At 41.4% G+C, this 20113-nt stretch overlaps 1 protein-coding gene across 1 annotated transcript in view; it reads left to right on the top strand.

Moving 5' to 3' along the window:
* Positions 1-19875, top strand: part of LOC124619785 (TD and POZ domain-containing protein 1-like) — a 117790-nt gene extending 97915 nt beyond the window's left edge. Inside the window, exon 4 of the mRNA XM_047146372.1 lies at positions 18009-19875. Coding sequence (XP_047002328.1) covers positions 18009-18471 — 463 coding nt within the window. The 3' untranslated portion in view covers positions 18472-19875. The remainder of the gene's footprint in view (positions 1-18008) is intronic.
* Positions 19876-20113: the final 238 nt, after the last annotated feature.

The raw sequence follows: 20113 nt of genomic DNA, 5'->3' as shown, positions 1-20113 counted from the left end.
CAACGAAGCACATGTCTTCACTCAGTCACGGCCACAACAGGACTGGCAGGGTTACCGGTTTACGGTGACCGGGTGCCTTAATCATTAGACCAGCTGAGCATGCCTATAGACCTCACACCATAATCCATTACTGCCGGTAATTCCAGGAATTCGCGACAGAAGGAAGCGCAGCACCGGTCGTAAATTTTAATCCGTTTATTGCAGGTCGATTTCAGCTACTGTGCACCTATCTCAGTGCACTATATCCAAGTCAGTTTAACTGATATTTTTTATCTGTAATGTCAAGTGGTGTCATGTGTTATTATATTTATGATGAGTGGTCATGACTTTGATACAAAGTACTGAAGATAGCTCCACAGTAGCGGAAATCGATCTGCAATAACCACATTAAAATTTACGACCGACGCTGCTCTTCCTGCTATCGTAAATCTCATTAATACATTCGTGAAGACAGTGTTTCTGATGGGGAAAAACAACCTGACTGCAGGAATGTTTTCTGAACACAATCACCAAGCGTTTCTCATACAGGGTGTTACAAAAAGGTACGGCCAAACTTTGAGGAAACATTCCTCACACAGAAATAAAGAAAAGATGTTATGTGGACATGTGTCCGGAAACGCGGTTGGAACCGCGGTTGGAACCGCGTGACTGCTACGGTCGCAGGTTCGAATCCTGCCTCGGGCATGGATGTGTGTGATGTCCTTAGGTTAGTTAGGTTTAAGTAGTTCTAAGTCTAGGGGACTGATGACCTCAGTAGTTAAGTCCCATAGTGCTCAGAGCCATTTGAACCATTAATGTCTGTAGTGACGTTAACAAATTGAATAAAGTGTGTGCAAGCCGTAGTTCGTAACTAATATACGTTTTTTTATATAGTTCAATAATTGTCACCCTGTAATTCACACTTAACTGGCTGTCAGAGGGTTCATCGAACCGCCTTCCACTCCCGACCAGTTCAGAAGAAAAAGGAAAATTTCCCGTCCGAGCTCTGATATCTCCTGTCTTATTACGATGATCATTTTTCCGATGTAGGTGCGGATCATCAAAATATTTTCGCGTTCAGAGCAGGAAGTTCGCGATTGAAGTTCGTGAAAATATCTGGCCACATGGAAAATGCCTGTGTTTTAATGATTGTCACTCCAACTCGCATATCATATCCATGACACTGTCTTCCCTATTTCATAATAAAAAAGACGAGCTGCCCTCCTTAGGAATATTTCGATGTCATTCATCAGTCTTACCTGCTAAGGATCCCGCACAACACAGCAGTACTCTAGCAGAGAACGGACAATCGTAGCGTAGATTTGATTTTCTGATGATTTTACTAGACCAAATGACAGCATCATCTGCAAACAATCAAAGAGGATTACACATATGATGTCCTAAATCATTTGTTTATATCAGGCGTTCCAAACTATGGCCCGCGGGCCAACACCGGCTCGCGAACGCCATCAATCTGGCCAGCGGTATCGGGTCAGACATGCGTGCTATTCGGTCCGCCGCAATTTTTTACTGTTACAGTCGATCCTTGCTTATCGTGCTCCTCCCATTACGAGTAATTCGCATAACGAATGGAAGAAAAATGTAAGAGATTTACTCACCTAACCAACGGTGTTTCCTGTGGGTGTTTTTAGTATTTGGAAAAAGGGACCGATGACCGTAGCAGTCTGGTCCCTTTAAACTCACAAACTAACCAACCAACCAACGGTGTTTCTCATAAAGCGTCTGTTTATTGTTATTTTTTCAGCCCTCAATAACCATTTCAAGAACCATCATCTGGCCTGAATCAGTCTCTTTGGCCACTATAAGTGAAGCTCTATCTATTCAGTCAGCCGAACTGATCGCAATGGGCCTCGCGCCGTAATTTCTGTCACCCGTACTTCTGCTCGGGCTTCCGCGACGAGGATTCAAGTTCTCTGCAACGGTACTGCAAGATCTTTTCTCCGCCGGCGCATGGTAACCCTTTTCCTTACAGTATCCGTGTACGAATTCGAATTGTGACCTGTCGTCGTTAACTAACACGAACTGATGAAAAATGCCCATAAGGCAGCAGTTATGCGTGACACTTCATTAACAATAATACTATGGCCCTCTTTTTCGACGAACTTTGAAGCATAGGCATAAAAAACAACTTTTGACAGCTTACGTGTATAACAGGATGTACTGTACTATAGATAAAAAAAATTACAATAGGGCCCAGTGCATTGTAAACACGCTTTGAGTGCGAAATGGAACGTATTGACTATTCTTCACGGATTCCTGTGGTAAAAAGTGTTTCACGTAACGAATATTAATTGTGAGTAAAATTGAGCAACGAATCATGTTCATTGAGCGAAATGAGACTCTACAGATTAAAATTCACAATGCAAATGAATTATACAAAATACATACAATTGTCAGTTGTTTTTAATGTATGACTATTGAGATACAAATCATGTTTCCTGAAAATTTATCATACCTAAGAGACATTCAGAGGCAATTTTCATAATGAAATGAAGCAGTGTAATTTGAATTGAGATTTATATAGCTGCAATTTCCACTTACAGTTGTTTGCAGGTGGAGATCAAGTTAATAGTGGAAGCTATCAACAGCGACTGCAAATGATCATCAGTTAGTTTAGATCTGTAATTATTTTTTGTGTAGTACACTGTGGAGAATTTTTTTTACGGATATAAGTAGTACCAAAAGTGGCAAACGAGCTACGAACAGCTGATCAGGACTCTTATAAAATTCCAGCAATGATGAATTAAATATGGTTATTTATAAAAATCGTTATATTGCAAATGAAACATTTTCATTTGGAGTCTGGGGTAAGACATTCTATACTGGCGTTAGAAAACTTTTGAAAATCTTGATATCGTTTGCAATTGCATCAAAATCTGAAAAACTACACAAATTTTATTCTTAAAAGTAGTCAATTTTTCTGTTGCGAAATCTACCAGTAATAGGGTCTCCGATTGCTGACTGGAAGTTCGGCATCTACTGTATTAAAACGCGTGAAACATGTTTTCTTCAACTGAGACTGAAACAAAACTTTTTTTATCGAAAGGACTTAATATGAGCATACAAATCGGGCATTAACTAGTCTTCTACTTGTGATTTTAAATTAAAGTTGTTCAAATGTTTGTTTAACTCTGCATGAAATGAAAACTTCCGTGACCACTCACTGCTTTGTAACTCAGCCAGGCGATGATTCTTTTCATTCAACAAAATTTAGATTGTTATTCGTAGCTCAAAACATCGTTTCACACCTTTTCCACAGCTAAACCTGCTTACTGCTATATTACATTTCAAGTCATTTTCTTCAATCTCTTCCATAAACCAGCGGAATTGACGACGGTTGAGAGTGTGTGATCGTAAATAGTTAACAGCTGACATGACTGGATTTAAAACTTCTGACGTATCCAATCATTTTCCTCACAAACATGGTTGATGAATGATGTAATGTATGAATGATAGTGTCTATCCCCCATCGTTTTCTACCTCCTCTGACACGAGGCTAATGACATCTTTATTTTTTCACACGTGTTTTTTGCCACCATCAGCTGTGATACACCATAAGTTTTTTCATTAAAGATTGTTTTCCTGAACAGTACTTTTTACTCCTATAAAAATTTCTTCTCCAGGGGCGTCACCATGAATGCTATGAAGCTCTTCATACACTTCATAATTTTTCTTGATCTGTCGAATACAAATTAACCACTTTGTAGTATCTGAAACATCTGTTGACTCATCCAGAGCCGAACAGAACCACTCTTATGTGTTGAGTTTTCTCAAACAATTGAGTTATTATATTTCAGCAATATCATTTACTTCATTTAGTCTTTGAGCCACAGTGTTTACTGACAGATTGATATTTTTAAATACATTAGTTTTTTTGTACGCATTTGTTCAACTGCAGCAATTCATTTTCAGTAACTGGTTTTCCACGTTTTGCCACCGAGTGAACCACGCGGAAGCTAGCACGAGTTTCTGCTTCTTGTTCAAAAGTTCCTTGCTGAGATTTCAAACCACATTCGAACGACGCATATATTACCTAGGATGTTGCGGATGTCTATGACCTGTGAACCCACTGTACTTTTAGAACCCTGATGCAGCGTAGGTGTCCAACAGAAACTCAAGCACCTTGAGGAATAACGCTAGGAGACATAGAACAGGAATGGAACCCAACAGAAATTTGCCAGATGTGGTGCATACAAATAACATGGGTCATCTGAGACAACAAGAGGTACAAGCAAACAACCAAAGAGAAGAAAATATCAGGAACAGCGCAAGAACACACTAAAGATCAGTCTGTAATAAAGAGAAACTTTTCAGTGTATGATGACACAGTGACATTTACACACCGAAACACAAACTTTAGTGTTAAAGGGAGTGTATGTACTGTCCAGCATAGGCCTTGTAATTATGTAGCAGATACTAAAATCGAAATTAATACAGCTTCAGTAGAGAATATAACAGAAGACAGGGAAAGAAACAAGCGGACTGGAATGAGAAAAGATTCCGGTTTAAAAACGGAAGGACTTCACAGTATGAAAATAAGAAAATAAAGAGCGAAGAAAACTTGTCGACAGGTCTCAAAAAGCGGAAAAACCTTTATGGACATGGTCAGAAGAGGAAATAAGAGTAAGATCAGAAAATAAAACGAACCTAGATAATTGTTAACAAAGGGTAGCGAAAAGTTTGTTGGTGAAGAGAAAAAAATAAACGAAGTTTAACAGCAGACATTGTGTTGAGATAGTATAATTAAACACGTTGTTAGTAAGAGGCAAGAATAACGATGTGCAGGAGGAAATATGTGAAGACTTTCCTCTCATTTTAGCAGTTGTTATTAATGTAGACAAGTAAGATATGTTAAGTAAAATGTCAGAAGCTATGGAAGACTATACAATAAGTCCAATAGACGTGAATTGCATACAATCATAGATAAAACATACGAATCATGAAAGAGTGTCATTTCGCTTCAGAATTGGATATAATTTTTTCAGAAGAAGTAAAAACAAATAAATGAAACTAAATACTCAGTGATACACAGGTGGAATAGCAGTTTTACAGATTGAGTAAACAGTAAAACATGTCAGCTACAAAATGTGAAAAAGGAGTATGGCACGCTTGGAAGATCTGTAATTAATGAATATTTTTGCACCCTCCAGGGGAGAAAACTGACAAAGGGAGAACCATTACTTTAGACAATATATCGTTAATTTGTCTGCTCCAGTCCTCTTATTGAGGTGATTGGCAGAGAGGGAGAAATACCAAAGTTAAAATTTTGTATAGAGAAAAAAAAATGTAATTGATGGATTGGACGTGCAAGGTACTTGCAACTCATTATACTTACAATATATATATATATATATATATATATATATATATATATATATATATATATATATATGGTTGGCCCGCTAGATGGCGCTGCCATAGGTCAAACGCATATCAACTGCGTTTTTTAAAATAGGAACCCTCATTTTTTATTACATATTCGTATAGTACGTAAATAGATATGAATGTTTTAGTTGGACCACTTTTTTCGTTTTGTGATAGATGGCGCTGTAATTGTCACAAACATACGGCTCACAATTTTAGACGAACAGTTGGTAACAGGTAGGTCTTTTAAATTAAAAAACAGGACGTAGGTACGTTTGAACATTTTATTTCGGTTATTCCAATAAAAATAAATAAATCCCGTGTGGCTATGGCCTCCCGTTGGGTAGATCATTCGCCTGGTGCAAGTCTTTAGAGTTGACGCCACTGCGGCGACTTGCCTGTCGATGGGGATGAAATGATTATGATAAGGACAACACAACACCCAGTCCCTAAGTGGAGAAAATCTCCGACCCAGCCGGGAATCGAACCCGGGCCGTTAGGTATGACATTTCGTCGCGCTGACCACTCGGCTACCAGGGGCGGACGGTTATTCCAATGTGATACATGTACCGTTGTGAACTTATCATTTCTGAGAACGCATGCTGTTGCAGCGTGATTACCTGTAAATACCACATTAATGCAATAAATGCTCAAAATGATGTCCGTCAACCTCAATACATTTGGCAATACGTGTAACGACATTCCTCTCAACAACGAGTAGTTCGCCTTCCGTAATATTCTCACATGCATTGACAATGCGCTGACGCATGTTGTCAGGCGTTGTCCGTGGATCACGATAGCAAATATCCTTCAACTTTCCCCACAGAAAGAAATCCGGGGACGTCAGATCCGGTGAACGTGCGGGTCATGGCATGATGCTTCGACGACCAATCCACCTGTCATGAAATATGCTATTCAATACCGCTTCAACCGCACGCTAGCTATGTGCCGGACATCCATCATGCTGGAAGTACATCGCCATTCTGTCATGCCGTGAAAAATCTTGTAGTAACATCGGTAGAACATTATGTAGGAAATCAGCATAAATTGCACCATTTAGATGCCATCGATAAAATGGGGGCCAATTATCCTTCCTCTCGTAATGCGGCACCACACATTAACCCGCCAAGGTCGCTGATGTTCCACTTGTCGCAGCCATTGAGGGTTTTCCGTTGCCCAATAGTGCATATTATGCCGGTTTACGTTACCGCTGTTGGCGAATGACGCTTCGTCGCTAGATAGAACGCGTGCAAAACATTTGTCATCGTCCCGTAATTTCTCTTGGGCCCAGTGGCAGAACTATGCACGACGTTCAAAGTCGTCGCCATGCAATTCTTGGTGCATAGAAATATGGTACGGGTGCAATCGATGTTGATGTAGCATTCCCAACACCGACGTTTTTGAGATTCCCGAATCTCGCGCAATTTGTCTGCTACTGACGTGCGGATTAGCCGCGACAGCAGCTAAAACACCTACTTGGACATCATCTTTGTTGCAGGTCGTGGTTGACGTTTCACATGTGGCTGAACACTTCCTGTTTCCCTAAATAACGTAACTATCCGGCGGACCGTCCGGACACTTGGATGATGTCGTCCAGGACACCGAGCAGCATACATAGCACATGCCCGTTGGGCATTTTGATCAAAATAGCCATACATCAACACGATATCGACCTTTTTCCCCAATTGGTAAACGGTCCATTTTAACACGGGTAATGTATCACGAAGCAAATACCGTCCACACTGGCAGAATGATACGTAATACCACGTACTTATACGTTTGTGACTATTACAGCGCCATTTATCACAAAGCGAAAAAAGTGGTCCAACTAAAACATTCATATTTCTTTACGTACCACACGAATATGTAATAAAAAATGGGGGTTCCTATTTAAAAAAACGCAGTTGGTATCCGTTTGTCCTATGGCAGCGCCATCTAGCGGGGCAACCATAGCGCCATATGGTTTCCCCCTTCGAGCTAGACAACTTTCGATCTTTGTAGTTTTCTCGTTTGACGCTTATTTCGTGAGATATTTGGCCCGGTCACCATTAACGGACCACCCTATATATATATATATATATATATGAGTCAGACAAATTATCTGGTGTTTCGGCAGATGTCTGCAGTTTAGTTTTTGCGCTGTGTAACTGAGATAAGACGAAGCAAACATGGCGCATCGCTCCTTTCATGTGGCGCGCATGTCGACGGAAACAATCAGTGTGTTTCCTGTCACAAATAAAATTATTTTTAAATCGGAGTTACATATGCCGATTCGCTAGAATGGTTAGTAAAGCGCGAAGAGTGACGAGTACTCCAGCAGCAACCGAGGAGCGCCGCTGCACGGCAGCAGCAGCCAGCGCAGGCAAGTGACGTTCTGTCACTGCTGCAGTACCGGTTGTGCTTCGTGTTTTACTGTCCCTGTTCATAAGTATCGATAAAAAGAGTGTCGCACAAAACCAGTCTGTGAGAGCTGTGTCGAATGGGCACGTAAAATTCTGCATTTAAAATCATTTCCTGTCGACACTGGGGGTAACACGAAAAAAGTGGTGAACAGTATTTGTATTGGATAACTCTAATTTCATAATGCAAAAGGACTGCAGAATCACTAGGGGAAATCCCCGTGACAACACTTCGGATGAACTAGATTCTATACAGACCTCTGGCTCATCTAAACTGAATCGACCTCCTCTACAAAAAATGTGAACAGATTATGTAGCTTTTTTAGGATTAATCGAGACCGATATGAGCATGAAATTGTTACAGTGAAGAGTAAACTTCGGCTTCCCGCACTATACAAGAAAATAAAAGGACAAAGCGTTCACCAATGGGACAGTTAACGGGTGAATGCAGCGAAGGACGCAGGAAGCAATTATCCAACACATTTTTAGGCGGTTTACCACACTTTCCATAGATGGCTAGAACAGTTGCACACTGTCATTACAGGCGTAATAACCGCGAAAGCTGACAGCGGAGTACTCTCTTTAATTAAACAAGAATGCTGAGTGATAATGAGCTCTTTTGTTTTAAAAAAAAAGAAAAAAGAGTGCCTTTGCAATTTTATGAGAAGCTATGGTCATTAACTAACACCTACGTCACTCTTTCTTGTATGGATGTGAGACCTGGACCATTAGAAAGGCTGAACGGCGAAGAATTGACTCCTTCGAATTGTGGTGTTGGAGGAAACTTCTTAGAGTTCTATGGACTGCAAAGAGAACCAACAGATCAATATTGGAGCAAATTAAACCAGATTTCTCCCCGGAAGGTCTAATCTTAAAACAAAAGCTGACCTACTTTGGACACACAATGCGAAGGCATGCCTCGCTGGAAAAAACATTAATGCTGGGGAAGATTGAAGGAACTAGAAGAAGAGGACGTCAGAGGATGAGATGGATCGATGGCATCACAGAAGCAATGTGTTCCAACCTGGAAGGTCTACGGGAGAAAGTGCAAGACAGGAAAAAGTGGCGTGATTTGGTTCATGGGGTCACGAAGAGTCGGAACCGACTAAACGAATAGAGAGAGAGAGACGTCACGTGTTTGTCTCATGAACTTTTAGCCAAACTGATGTGTCTTAGACACTCTACGAAGGGGCTGATGGAGTCAAGTATAAATAACTAAAGAAACCTGCCAATCGATTACATAACTCAGAGAGGTTATAAAATTTTAGCAGGCCGACTTACAGCACCATTATCAGTAAAATGGGGATTCGACAGGAATGCTTGCAGGCAGCAACAATATATGCAACTGACGTGGAACCACTCATTGAAATGCTTCAAGGACCCAAGGTTATTAACAGCAAGATGATGCTTCTGGAATATGCAGTAAGTCTGGTGATAAACAAGGTGGTTGAGTTGGAGGGAGTCAAACAAAGATTAACAACATATGTCCAAATGACAGGAGTGAAAAGGAGGTGTAGGAGTTCCTAACTCTCAGAACTAGATGTGTCTACTAACAACCTAACATAACTTATATTCACGTAACTGAAGAGAGATGTAACTGGGATATATATCGTACCTGGCGCGAAATGCATTGTTTAATTAAGAGCATCTACTTAATGAAATTTGTGCACCAATAAAGGAGTATGGCATGAAAACTACGGTATACTCCAAAATATATCATCAAAATAAATTATTTATAAGCAGTTCTTCTAATACCTATCACATTTGTTAAAAGAAGAGACAGTCAAAGGTATTTTAGACTATAGAGAGTGCCAACATCCTCAACACTATCTCCTCAGCCTGAACACTGCAGCACGCTCATGTACTACTGGGTGGAACTCAATCAATATCACTGAACATCAGAAGAAGCAAGGAAACAATTCAAAACAAACACTACCGTATATTCAAATATCTTATGACACCATGGCCCCTGAGAAAGATATCCCAATGAACAGAGGACAGATAAATCCACAACTAGGTTTATTCATCAGCAACACATGGAAGCCAGTTACTTCCAAGAAAAAATTAATATTTCCTTACAGACTGCATTAATCAAAGTCAGCAGGCACGAGATAATACTCCCCTGCCAGAGGGAAGCTATACAGGATTCTATTAAGCGCAGGTTCACAATGCCTGTAACATCATGTAGTCTACAGAATGCCATATGAAACTGGATGACAATGAAAATAACATCAATCAGCATAGTAAACGACAGGCACATTGAACTGCAGCACACCTTTCCACCAAACTGGACTGATCACCATTAAAGTAGGCGCGTCATGCTGACATAGTTGCAAGAACAACTTGTACTTGACACTACAAACAACAGAGACCCAACCCTTCGTACCTGGAGGTAATTACCAAATTAAAGCAAATCCCGAACACCATATTGAGACGAACAAAGAAAAAAAAAAAAACTTTGTGTTAAGGGCCTACCGAAATCTGCAAGGTGAACAGCACTGATATGGAAAATACCTTACACAGAAATACGAGAAGTACAGTATATAAGCTACTTTAAATCCATTATTAGGTATGGTTTACTTTTTTCGGTAATTTGGCGAACATAGTGCAAAAACTAAAAATACAGAAAGAACTGCTTGAAATATATGTCACTGTAAATCATTAACAACCATGTCATAAGTTATTTATATTATTTACATTGACATTGCCATCCCTATATATTTATGAGATTATTGTCTTTTTGTGCGCCACATGAATTATTCGAAGGAAAATATTTTGGTCATTTGCATGACGAAAGAAACAACGAAAATTTTACACTTCCCACCCACCGTTTCAAGCTGTACACTTAAGAACCTCAATAAATTTATAATAAATTACAAGGGAACAAATTAATAGTGGTGAATGTAGGTTCACTTAACAGGAAGTTACGAGGCTGACAGTGATTACTCGGACGTACGTATGAATTCCTGCAGGACAAACTGGAAATTTGAGCTGGGTGCAATGTGTTCCATATCTCAAGCATATCATTTTAGTTGGTTGGTTGGCTGGCTGATTTGAGGGAGGGGACCAAACAGTGAGGTCATCCGTCCCATAAGATTAGCGAAAGATGTGGAAGAAAGTCGGTTGTGCCCTTTCAGAGGAACCACCCCAGCATTTGCCTGAAGCGCTTAAGGGAAATCACGTAAAAGTTAAATCAGGATGGCCGGACGCAGATTTGAACCATCGCCCTCGTGAATATGAGTCCAATGTGCTAACAACTGTACATTATTTTAATGTTATACACACATCAAAAAAGTTTTAGATCACACCGATTCCCAGAACTCCTGAAGATAGACGTTGACTGCTGATATTGTATCACAGACACAGTCCCTTTGACTATTCAGTGGTGTCACTAAACCCGCCCAAAGATGTAAACAATCATGCACGAGCAGCGCCTGGTAGACGGAGGGGGTCCGACAGCTATCAGTTCCAGTCATTCCACCTGGAAGGAGGTACACGGCTCATGTTGTCTGTGGTTCAACCATGCTTAGACGGTCAATACCGCGATTTGATCGCGTCTGCATTGTTACTTGTGTCAGGAAGGGCTCTCAGCAAGGGAAGTATCCAGGCGTCTCGGAGTGAACCAAAGTGATGATGTTCGGAGATGGAGGAGATACGGAGAGACAGGATCTGTCGATGACACGCCTCGCTCAGGCCGCTCAAGGGCTACTACTGCAGTGGATGACCTCTACCTACGGATTATGGCTCGGAGGAACTGTGACATCAAGCCACCATATTGAATAATGCTTTTCGTGCAGCCACAGGACGTCGTGTTACGACTCAAACTGTGCGCAATATGCTGCATGATGCGCAACTTCATTCCCGACGTCCATGGCGAGGTCCACCTTTGTAACCACGACACCATGCAGCGCGGTACAGATGGGCCCAACAACATGCCGAATGGACCGCTCAGGATTGGCATCACGTTCTCTTCACTGATGAGTGTCGCATATGCCTTCAGCCGGACAGTCGTTGGAGAAGTTTTTGGATGGCAAACCGGTCAGGCTGAACGCCTTATACGCATTGTCCAGCGAGGTGGAGATTCCCTGCTGTTTTGGGGTGGCATTATGTGGGTCCTACGTACGCCGCTGGTGGTCATGGAAGGCACCATAATGGCTGTACGATAAGTGAATGCCATCCTCCGACTGATAGTGCAACCATATCGGCAGCACATTGGCGAGGCATTCGTCTTCATGTACGACAATTCGCACCTCCATCGTGCACATCTTGTGAATGACTTCCTTCAGGATAACGACATCGCTCGACTAGAGTGGCCATCATGTTCTGCAGACATGAACCCTATCGAACATCCCTGGGATAGATTTAAATGGGCTGTTTATGGACGACGTGACTCACCAACCGCTCAGAGGGATCGACTCCGAATCGCCGTTGAGGAGTGGGACAATCTGGACCAACAGTGCCTTGATGAACTTATGAATGGTGTGCCACGACGAATACAGGCATGCATCAATGCAAGAGGACGTGCTACTGGGTATTCGAGGTACCGGTGTGTACAGAAATCTGGTCCAGCAGTTCTGAAGGTCTCGCTGTATGGTGGTACAACATGTAATGTGTGGTTTTCATGAGCAATAAAAATGGTGGAAATGATGTTTATTTTGATCTTTATTCCAATTTTCTGTACAGGTTCCGGAGCTCTCGGAACTAGGCGATGAAAAACATTTTTTGATGTGTGTATTGTTATTTATTAGAGTAAAAAATGCTTTTAAGGTACTGTAGATTTTTGACGTGTCTCTCGTACACAAACCAAATGGATTGCAAATATATGTAACTCAGCCTTCCAGTACATGTAGGACTGGAGCAGGTGGTTTTTTGCAATGGAAGTGATCATGGGACAACCAGCTGCTAATTACTACTGATCTAAGAAAATGCACAATAATAATGAGAGCGTGTGATAGGCTAAGTGGCATACAACATTAGTGATTCAAATAAGATTACTGCTGATTACTATTACAACAGCACCAGTGGTAGACACCATGTACACGAACCACCTTGGTTGCTCCATACCAGAGTGGCTGATCCTGCATTTCAGGATTTGACCCTCATTTGCAATCCTGACTTTCACCTGTACCAGAGCTCTAAGCTTTAAAAGGATGTAGCACCATTGATAGTATTCCATGTTAAACTGTGAGTCCAAGTGAACTGTCGCATATACCAGGGGCTTGCAAATGTGCACTAATTCCACCATGTGCACACCTAGAAAAGCAATATCGGGATCAAAATGATTTTCAGACTGTTGGCCACTGTACAGTCATTCGAAATTATAATTTTCTATCTCACTATTCAATAGGAAAAATCATGAAGCTGCGTGCATAATTGTCACAAGAGTAACAACTATTTTTAATTCACAAACTGTATGAGATCTTAGTAATTTTGTTTGTTTGTACAGAATCATTTTCAGTACAAATCAGAGTCATGTGCATAAAATATTTGTAGAAAATGTAGCTGGACACTGGATTTATCAACTGTAATATCTCCCTTGGCAAAATAAGAAATGACTTTGTTCTTAAGGGGGGAAACCACATTAGGAGGCTGTTTGACACTGTTTTTTTGGGATTTTTTTTGGTTAGGAAGAATTAATTAGAATTTAATCAAATTTTGACATCGTTTCATTGGTATTTCGAACAGTTTTTGTAAACTTCTTGAATAATTTCAGCCAAAAATAACAAAATTACGCTGTGATATTCGCTGAAGGTTGTGAGTATAGTTCTCCAATTGCTTGCTATCCCAATTTTCATCTGAAATCAAAAAGTATTGATTTTACATTAATAACTTATTATCTAAGAATATGAACCTCAGTGCAGGTGAAAATAATGAAAATTAATGAAATCGTGGTATCATCTCGCAAGTTAATTCATATAATTTGTAATTTTTTTAAGGAATCATACTATTAATTTTCATAATGATCGGTTCTACATTTTTTGAATTAGACTGCATGCAAATGTGAAAAGTCATTTCGAGATAAACGCGTTTGAAAAATAAATTCTCGGAAATTAGAAATTCTAGGAAGTTAACTATAATGTAAACTGCTTACCGATTAATCTGCGATTCCAGCACTAAATAGTAATCCTTCTTCTTCCTCATAGGCTTCGTTTTGCGCTTGCAGCAGTGCTTTCCGAGCTTCTTTCGATTCCAATGAACTACGTCGATTCTGTCGGCTCACGTGCTGGTTATCCATTTATTCGGCATAATTGAAGCTTTGCGTGCCAACTACAATTGCTGCCTCGTTTATGACAATCAGAAGGGACTAATTTCCTTCATTCAATAAGCCCGCTGCTAAATACGATGCCAATTCAACGACTTTTATTCCGGAGTGCAAGTGATTAGGAGTTAATCGCCAAATAGTGGAATTAAAACTTCCATTAGTATTTTGTGTGTGGGCACCTAAAGATCTCTCCAGTAATTCATCCCTTGGTAAATCTTCATATATTGGAATAATGTGCACTCTGTTCTATGCTCATAAAATCTAAAAGAATGCGAATTTCGCTTTGAAATTTCGACAGCGTATTCTTGAATAGTTAAGCCAAAGATGTATGTAATTAAAAAAAATCGGATTTTTGGAACCTCTATAATGTGGTTTCCCCCCTTAACTGCCTTTCGACTATAAAGCATTTGCTCCACTTTAGGCAACACAACATTGAACTTGCAGTTTGAGGTGTGAGAATGAAGGTATTGCCTACTAGGACCGTAGTAATGCTGTCATGTACCAGTGACGACGTGTTGTTCCTTAGTACATGTGTAAGCAGTTGGAGGTATACAATGCGTCCAGGAATCGAAAATTTACTTTCGAATGATATTCTAGACAAGTGCCTGAAAATCCAATTTATATCACAGTCTAAGAGTTTTCCTCAGGCCTTGAGACACATGGCCATCACAAGAACTTAGCTAAAAAGGGTGTCTGTCTGTGTGTGTGTGTGTGTGTGTGTGTGTGTGTGTGTGTGTGTGTGTGTGGTGGGGGAGGGGGGAGAGACGTGTGCTCATTATCACGCAGATACATTGATCGGTGAAGTCTACATCCGCCAACAAGTGCTTCATATATAGGGGACAGGAGGAAAATTAGGTCATAGTTACATCAGAAATATTTGGACCAAATAGCTTCTTTGAAAACACTAATTTTCTATGTTCAAAAAGAGTGTTTCATGAAATTTACGAATGACTAGACCGAAAGTTTTTGCTGCCACTTTAGAAAAATGTCATCAACAACAAAATGATCTCTAAAATCAGATTGTTTGATAATGCGTCGGCCTATGTGGCCGAGAGGTTCTAGGCGCTTCAGTCTGGAACCGCGCGACCGCTACAGTCGCAGGTTCAAATCCTGACTCGGGCATGGATGTGTGTGATGTCCTTAGGTTAGTTAGGTTTAAGTAGTTCTAAGTTCTAGGGGACTGATGACCTCAGATGTTAAGTCCCATAGTGCTTAGAGCCATTTGAACCATTTCGTAATGCGAAAAATATGTGTCATGGAGTGGACTATTGCCAGACTTATTGCTTAGAGTAAACAACGTGCAAATTTCCACGAAAATCAAGCAGACATTTGGTGCAGTGTTTGAGGGGAGCAGCCGTAAATGGGACACACTGGTCTTATACTAAGCTGACGAGTTCGACTGTTTCGACTGACAAACTACGTTGTCGTTAACCACACTGGCTATACTAGACATATTTACGTGACTTCTCTTATCTTCTGGACCATTAATATTAATGACAAGAGCTAACAGTTGAATGGAGAGTGCTGCCCATAATATCACAGGTGTGTCTGTTTAGACAAAGATGTTGTGCCCATAATATTATGGACATGGCGTTCTTTCTACCATAGGAGACAACATAACATTATGGAGATGGAGATGGACATGGACATATCTCAAGACATGATTTGATTTGCGTGTTACATTAGCAAGTGTCAGAAGGGATAGCTGCACACAGATGACTAGTATAATCACTGTTGTGAATTCCTGTCAGTGGAGGGCAATGAGAACTTAACAGTAATATCCTGAGCTCAAAGTAAGTCACTGTGATAAATGGATTATGAAAAATGTGACAAGGTGTGGTGTGCGTACAGTAAGACCTTTGGTACACACACCATCAGATTATTTGACTTGTCGCTCTATCGAAGTAGGCGAGTGTCAGCAATATGTCTCGTGGTCTTATCGTGGCGTGTTTATCTTCTGCCGTTAGGTCAGACGATAGAAATGCCACTTGCACGCTTAGAGTAGCAGATTGACGGTGACCAACTTTAAACAGAACTCGATTAATTTTCACACACATTTATTACAATAATAAAAAGCATAGATAGTACGTAACTTGATTCTGGATGCTGTTTACAATTGACAATCTGAAGTTCCTTTGGTCTTGGTACTTTAATCATATTCCCACATATCTCTGATACTTGACAAAGTGTCTATACATTTCTCTTCATGGCTATGTACGGGAATATGATAATCTTATTAGGCGCAGACTCAAACTTGACTACAGACTAATGCAGACTGGTACAGACTAATGCAGACTGACTAATCGGAGTTTTTTTTCTTTATTGTTATTTTCAAACCCGTACAAACAGGCAGGCTGTCAGCAGCATGTTACGCCGCTCTTCAGCCATAGAATAGATCAATAAACAACAGAAAGAATACACATAAGTGACGTAGCGGTGGGTGATAAAATAGTAGACACATAAAGACAAACACGGAGCCGTTCACACTCGACGATAAACCACACTACACACTGTTGACACGACGCAAGAACACTGAAGATGACGATGGCACAGGTGAACGATGGAGTGCGACGGTGAACACTGAACACTAAACACGACGGCACACACGAGACACTGATGGCAATGATCTCCGGCGCGCGAATGTCCACGTAGCGTGTGCGAGTCCGGGGACCTGTCAAGAGGGGAAGTAGGGTGAGGTGGGCGAGATGGGAGAACAAGGATGCCAGTGGCTGAGGAGATGGGGGAGGAGGAGAGGAACAGGGGAAGGGAAGCCTGGGGGAGGAGTGGGGAGAAATGGAGGAGGGAGGGAGAGAAGGGAGCAAACACAGGAAGAGGGAGGGAGGATCAAAGTTGGTAGGAGGGGTAGAGGGAGGGGAGGAGGCCAACATCAGGGAGAGGGAGCTGGCAGAAGCCACCTTGGGAGAGGGTAAGGAGGGTGGAGAGATGGAGACTGGGTGGGACGTGGGAATACAGGCGCGGCAGTGGGCGGGAGCGGGAGAGGATGGGCGAGACAAGCGGGTGAGGAGGATAGAGTTTGCGGGAGGTGTACAGGATCCGTATCCTTTCATGGAAAAAGAGGAGGTGGGGGAATGGAATGAGATCGTACAGGATCTGTGTGGGGGAGGGGAGACGGATGCGATAGGCGAGGCGGAGAGCATGGCGTTCAAGGATTTGAAGGGATATATAAAAGGTAGGGGGGGGGCGGAGATCCAGGCTGGATGGGCGTAACAAAGGATAGGGTGGATGAGGGATTTATAGGGGTCGAGTATGGTGGAGGGGTCCAGACCCCACGTACAGTCGGAAATGAGCTTGAGGAGACGGAGTCGGGAGCATGCTTTGGCTTGGATTGTCTGGAGAAGGGGGGTCCAGGAGAGGTGACGGTAGAGGGTGACGCCAAGGTACTTAAGTGTGGGGGTGAGGGCGATAGGACGGCCATAGATGGTGGTTTTGCCTACAATGATCGCCTGACTAATCGGAGGTCTGTACACTCGTTATAATTCCTCGAGCGTTCAGGTATCACTGCGCGAGTGTGATCCGCGAGGAGAAAAGGTTCCATGTTAGCAGCAATCTCATTGGCTGAGTGACATATTAATACGCGGATCGGCGGAAGCAGAATTTGGTCCGACTTTATGGCAGTGCCATCTAGTAGAGTGGAGACGGACGAGCGCTGCGCCTGCGCTGTTGTGCTTAGCGGGGCGCGCTCTAGTGGGAAAGTTGTGTAGGCGCTGACTACGTGGAACTATGTGCACAACACAAGGGAATTTTTGATGAAAGCTGTATGAAGACTTTGATGATAGGATACTACTATACATCTGTACCTTATACGCTGACTTTTGGACTATTCTTTATCATAGAAAGGAGATTTCTAGATTGTCACTGGGCAGATGAATATTCAGAATGGCTCACAGTTTAGCTCGTATGATTGTTTTCTTCATTTTGTGTGTATGTTTATCACAAAATGTAATAATCTTTGTTTTTTACAGGAGCCTTTCGGAAGAGGAGAGAGCCAGAAGGTTGAGAGAGGCTGCTACTGATGGGGCAGTGGAGAAGCTGCGGGCACTCCTCGCAGCAGGGGTGGATGTTGGGGCTGGCGATGATGAGATGCTGACTTCACTGCACTGTGCAGCAAGGGAGGGACATGTGCAGGCGGTGAGATGTCTGCTGGATGGTGGCGCCCAGGTAGACACCAGGAGCAACTTGCAGAACACGCCTTTACACCTGGCTGCATGGAAAGGCCGTGTGGCTGTGGTGCGCGTCCTGCTGACCTCTCTGCTGACCCGAATGCCAGGAACACATTTGGGAAGACGCCGCTGCACAGGGCGGCACTCCACGGTCGTGCAGAGGCGGCTGCTGCACTGTTGGACGCAGGAGCTGACAGGAGTGCAAGGGATAGCGATGGGAAAAGCCCCCTGGAACTGGCCAGGCAGAACAATCACCAGGAGCTGATAGAGATGCTGACGTAACATTTACAGTCCTGAGAACATACGTTGGGAAAAGGAATAATATTCACTGCATAGCTTTCCGTTATTTATAAACAAAAACTGCAAAAAATTAATTATATCATTCACTTGTAACCATCATTGTGTAGTAGATATAGCTCTTCAGCGACACTTCAACAAGCATGACAATGAAAGTACTTTGCAAGTAATCTTTCTTTCGAGTAAATGGTCTGAAGAAACATTTCTCAAGCAATCTCTACAAAACTGAACAACATGTGGAAAACATTTGCTTTGATACTTTGAAACTTGAGATAGCCAGGGATTCTTCTAGCCCATAAAATGTTCAAAAAATTACAGAATTGTAGTCAGATAAAGTCCTTGACAACCGTCAATACTTCGATAGTGATCACCTAACCATTTTAAAGTCACAAATTGCGAAATATCGGCGATTGTCGAAGATGTGACACTGTTGCACGCTCATAAGTTGAGTGAACTAATCCTCTGCATTATGTGATTACTGAAAAGTCATGTGCTATCTTAAACTAGTGTGAATTTCACTATACCCAGATCACTGCCGTATAACCTGTGTGGTTATAATACAAATTCAGTCCCAATCTCATGCTGAATCTACTTCCCTGACTGCAGTACGGATTGTGTAATAGTTTGTGTCTTTAACTCCATTATACCATTAGTCCATTATATGTTGTGAAGATCTGTCATCTGCAACCACATTTGAGGCGCACAGTTCCAAAATCCTCCTTATCCATTTTTGCAAATTTTTCAGGAAACGAAAAAAACGTTTCTTGCTCGCCTTCAGTAAAGCAAATGTGTTTATTCATATTTATTATATCGAGGTACTTACATATATTGTTATACCTGAGTGCTGGATATAATTCGTGACATGTAAGGAAGATATTTACAAATTATGATTGGATAAGGCTTGTTTTGGAACTCAACATTGGATATGGAGTTTGGAACTGTCATCATGGATAAGGGCGGGTTTTGCAAATGTAGCTAAAACTTAATAATGGTCATTTTCGTCATTAATTGGAGTTATTATCGACGTTCTTTTCGTCACATAAATATTGACATTTTTATCGGTTGTAAACGGTAGTTTAAGTATTTTATGATTATAATTAGTGTAAAAAATATAGTTAATGTCCTTGAAACAACTGATATGCTGCCATAATTTAAGAGTAGCATATTTATTTAATGTCTATGAAAATAAAAAAAGGATCGAAAGAGACGCGTATGTACGGCCGAGGAGGAAGGACGTATTTTGTGGTGCTCACACTGTTTTGTTTCGTGGTACGGAAGGCAGCCATTGAGCAGCTACACATATTTTATATAAGTTATTCGTATTGATTGCTAAAATAAAATTGTTATTATTATCACAAAATGAATTTCTTTGTAATAGTTGTCACCTCAAATGCTCGCAGTGGCTAATTATTTTGAATAAGCATTTTTTCAGTAATTTGCGCTGTGAGAAGCTCATCTTCCGATGCAGCCTCTGGTCGGCCATTACGCGCCGAAGTATTAATTTATTTTTCAAAGTGTTAACAGTAACTGTAAATATGAGAGATTTCGTTATAAGAATCTTTTTGAATTGCAAAAGATAATTAATTTACGTTGAAGTTCATGTTTTTTAA

Source organism: Schistocerca americana, chromosome 6 (assembly GCF_021461395.2).
Source record: "Schistocerca americana isolate TAMUIC-IGC-003095 chromosome 6, iqSchAmer2.1, whole genome shotgun sequence".
Taxonomy (NCBI): domain Eukaryota; kingdom Metazoa; phylum Arthropoda; class Insecta; order Orthoptera; family Acrididae; genus Schistocerca; species Schistocerca americana.
The sequence above is the reverse complement of the archived record's forward strand: the minus strand, read 5'-3'. Positions and strand labels throughout refer to the sequence as shown.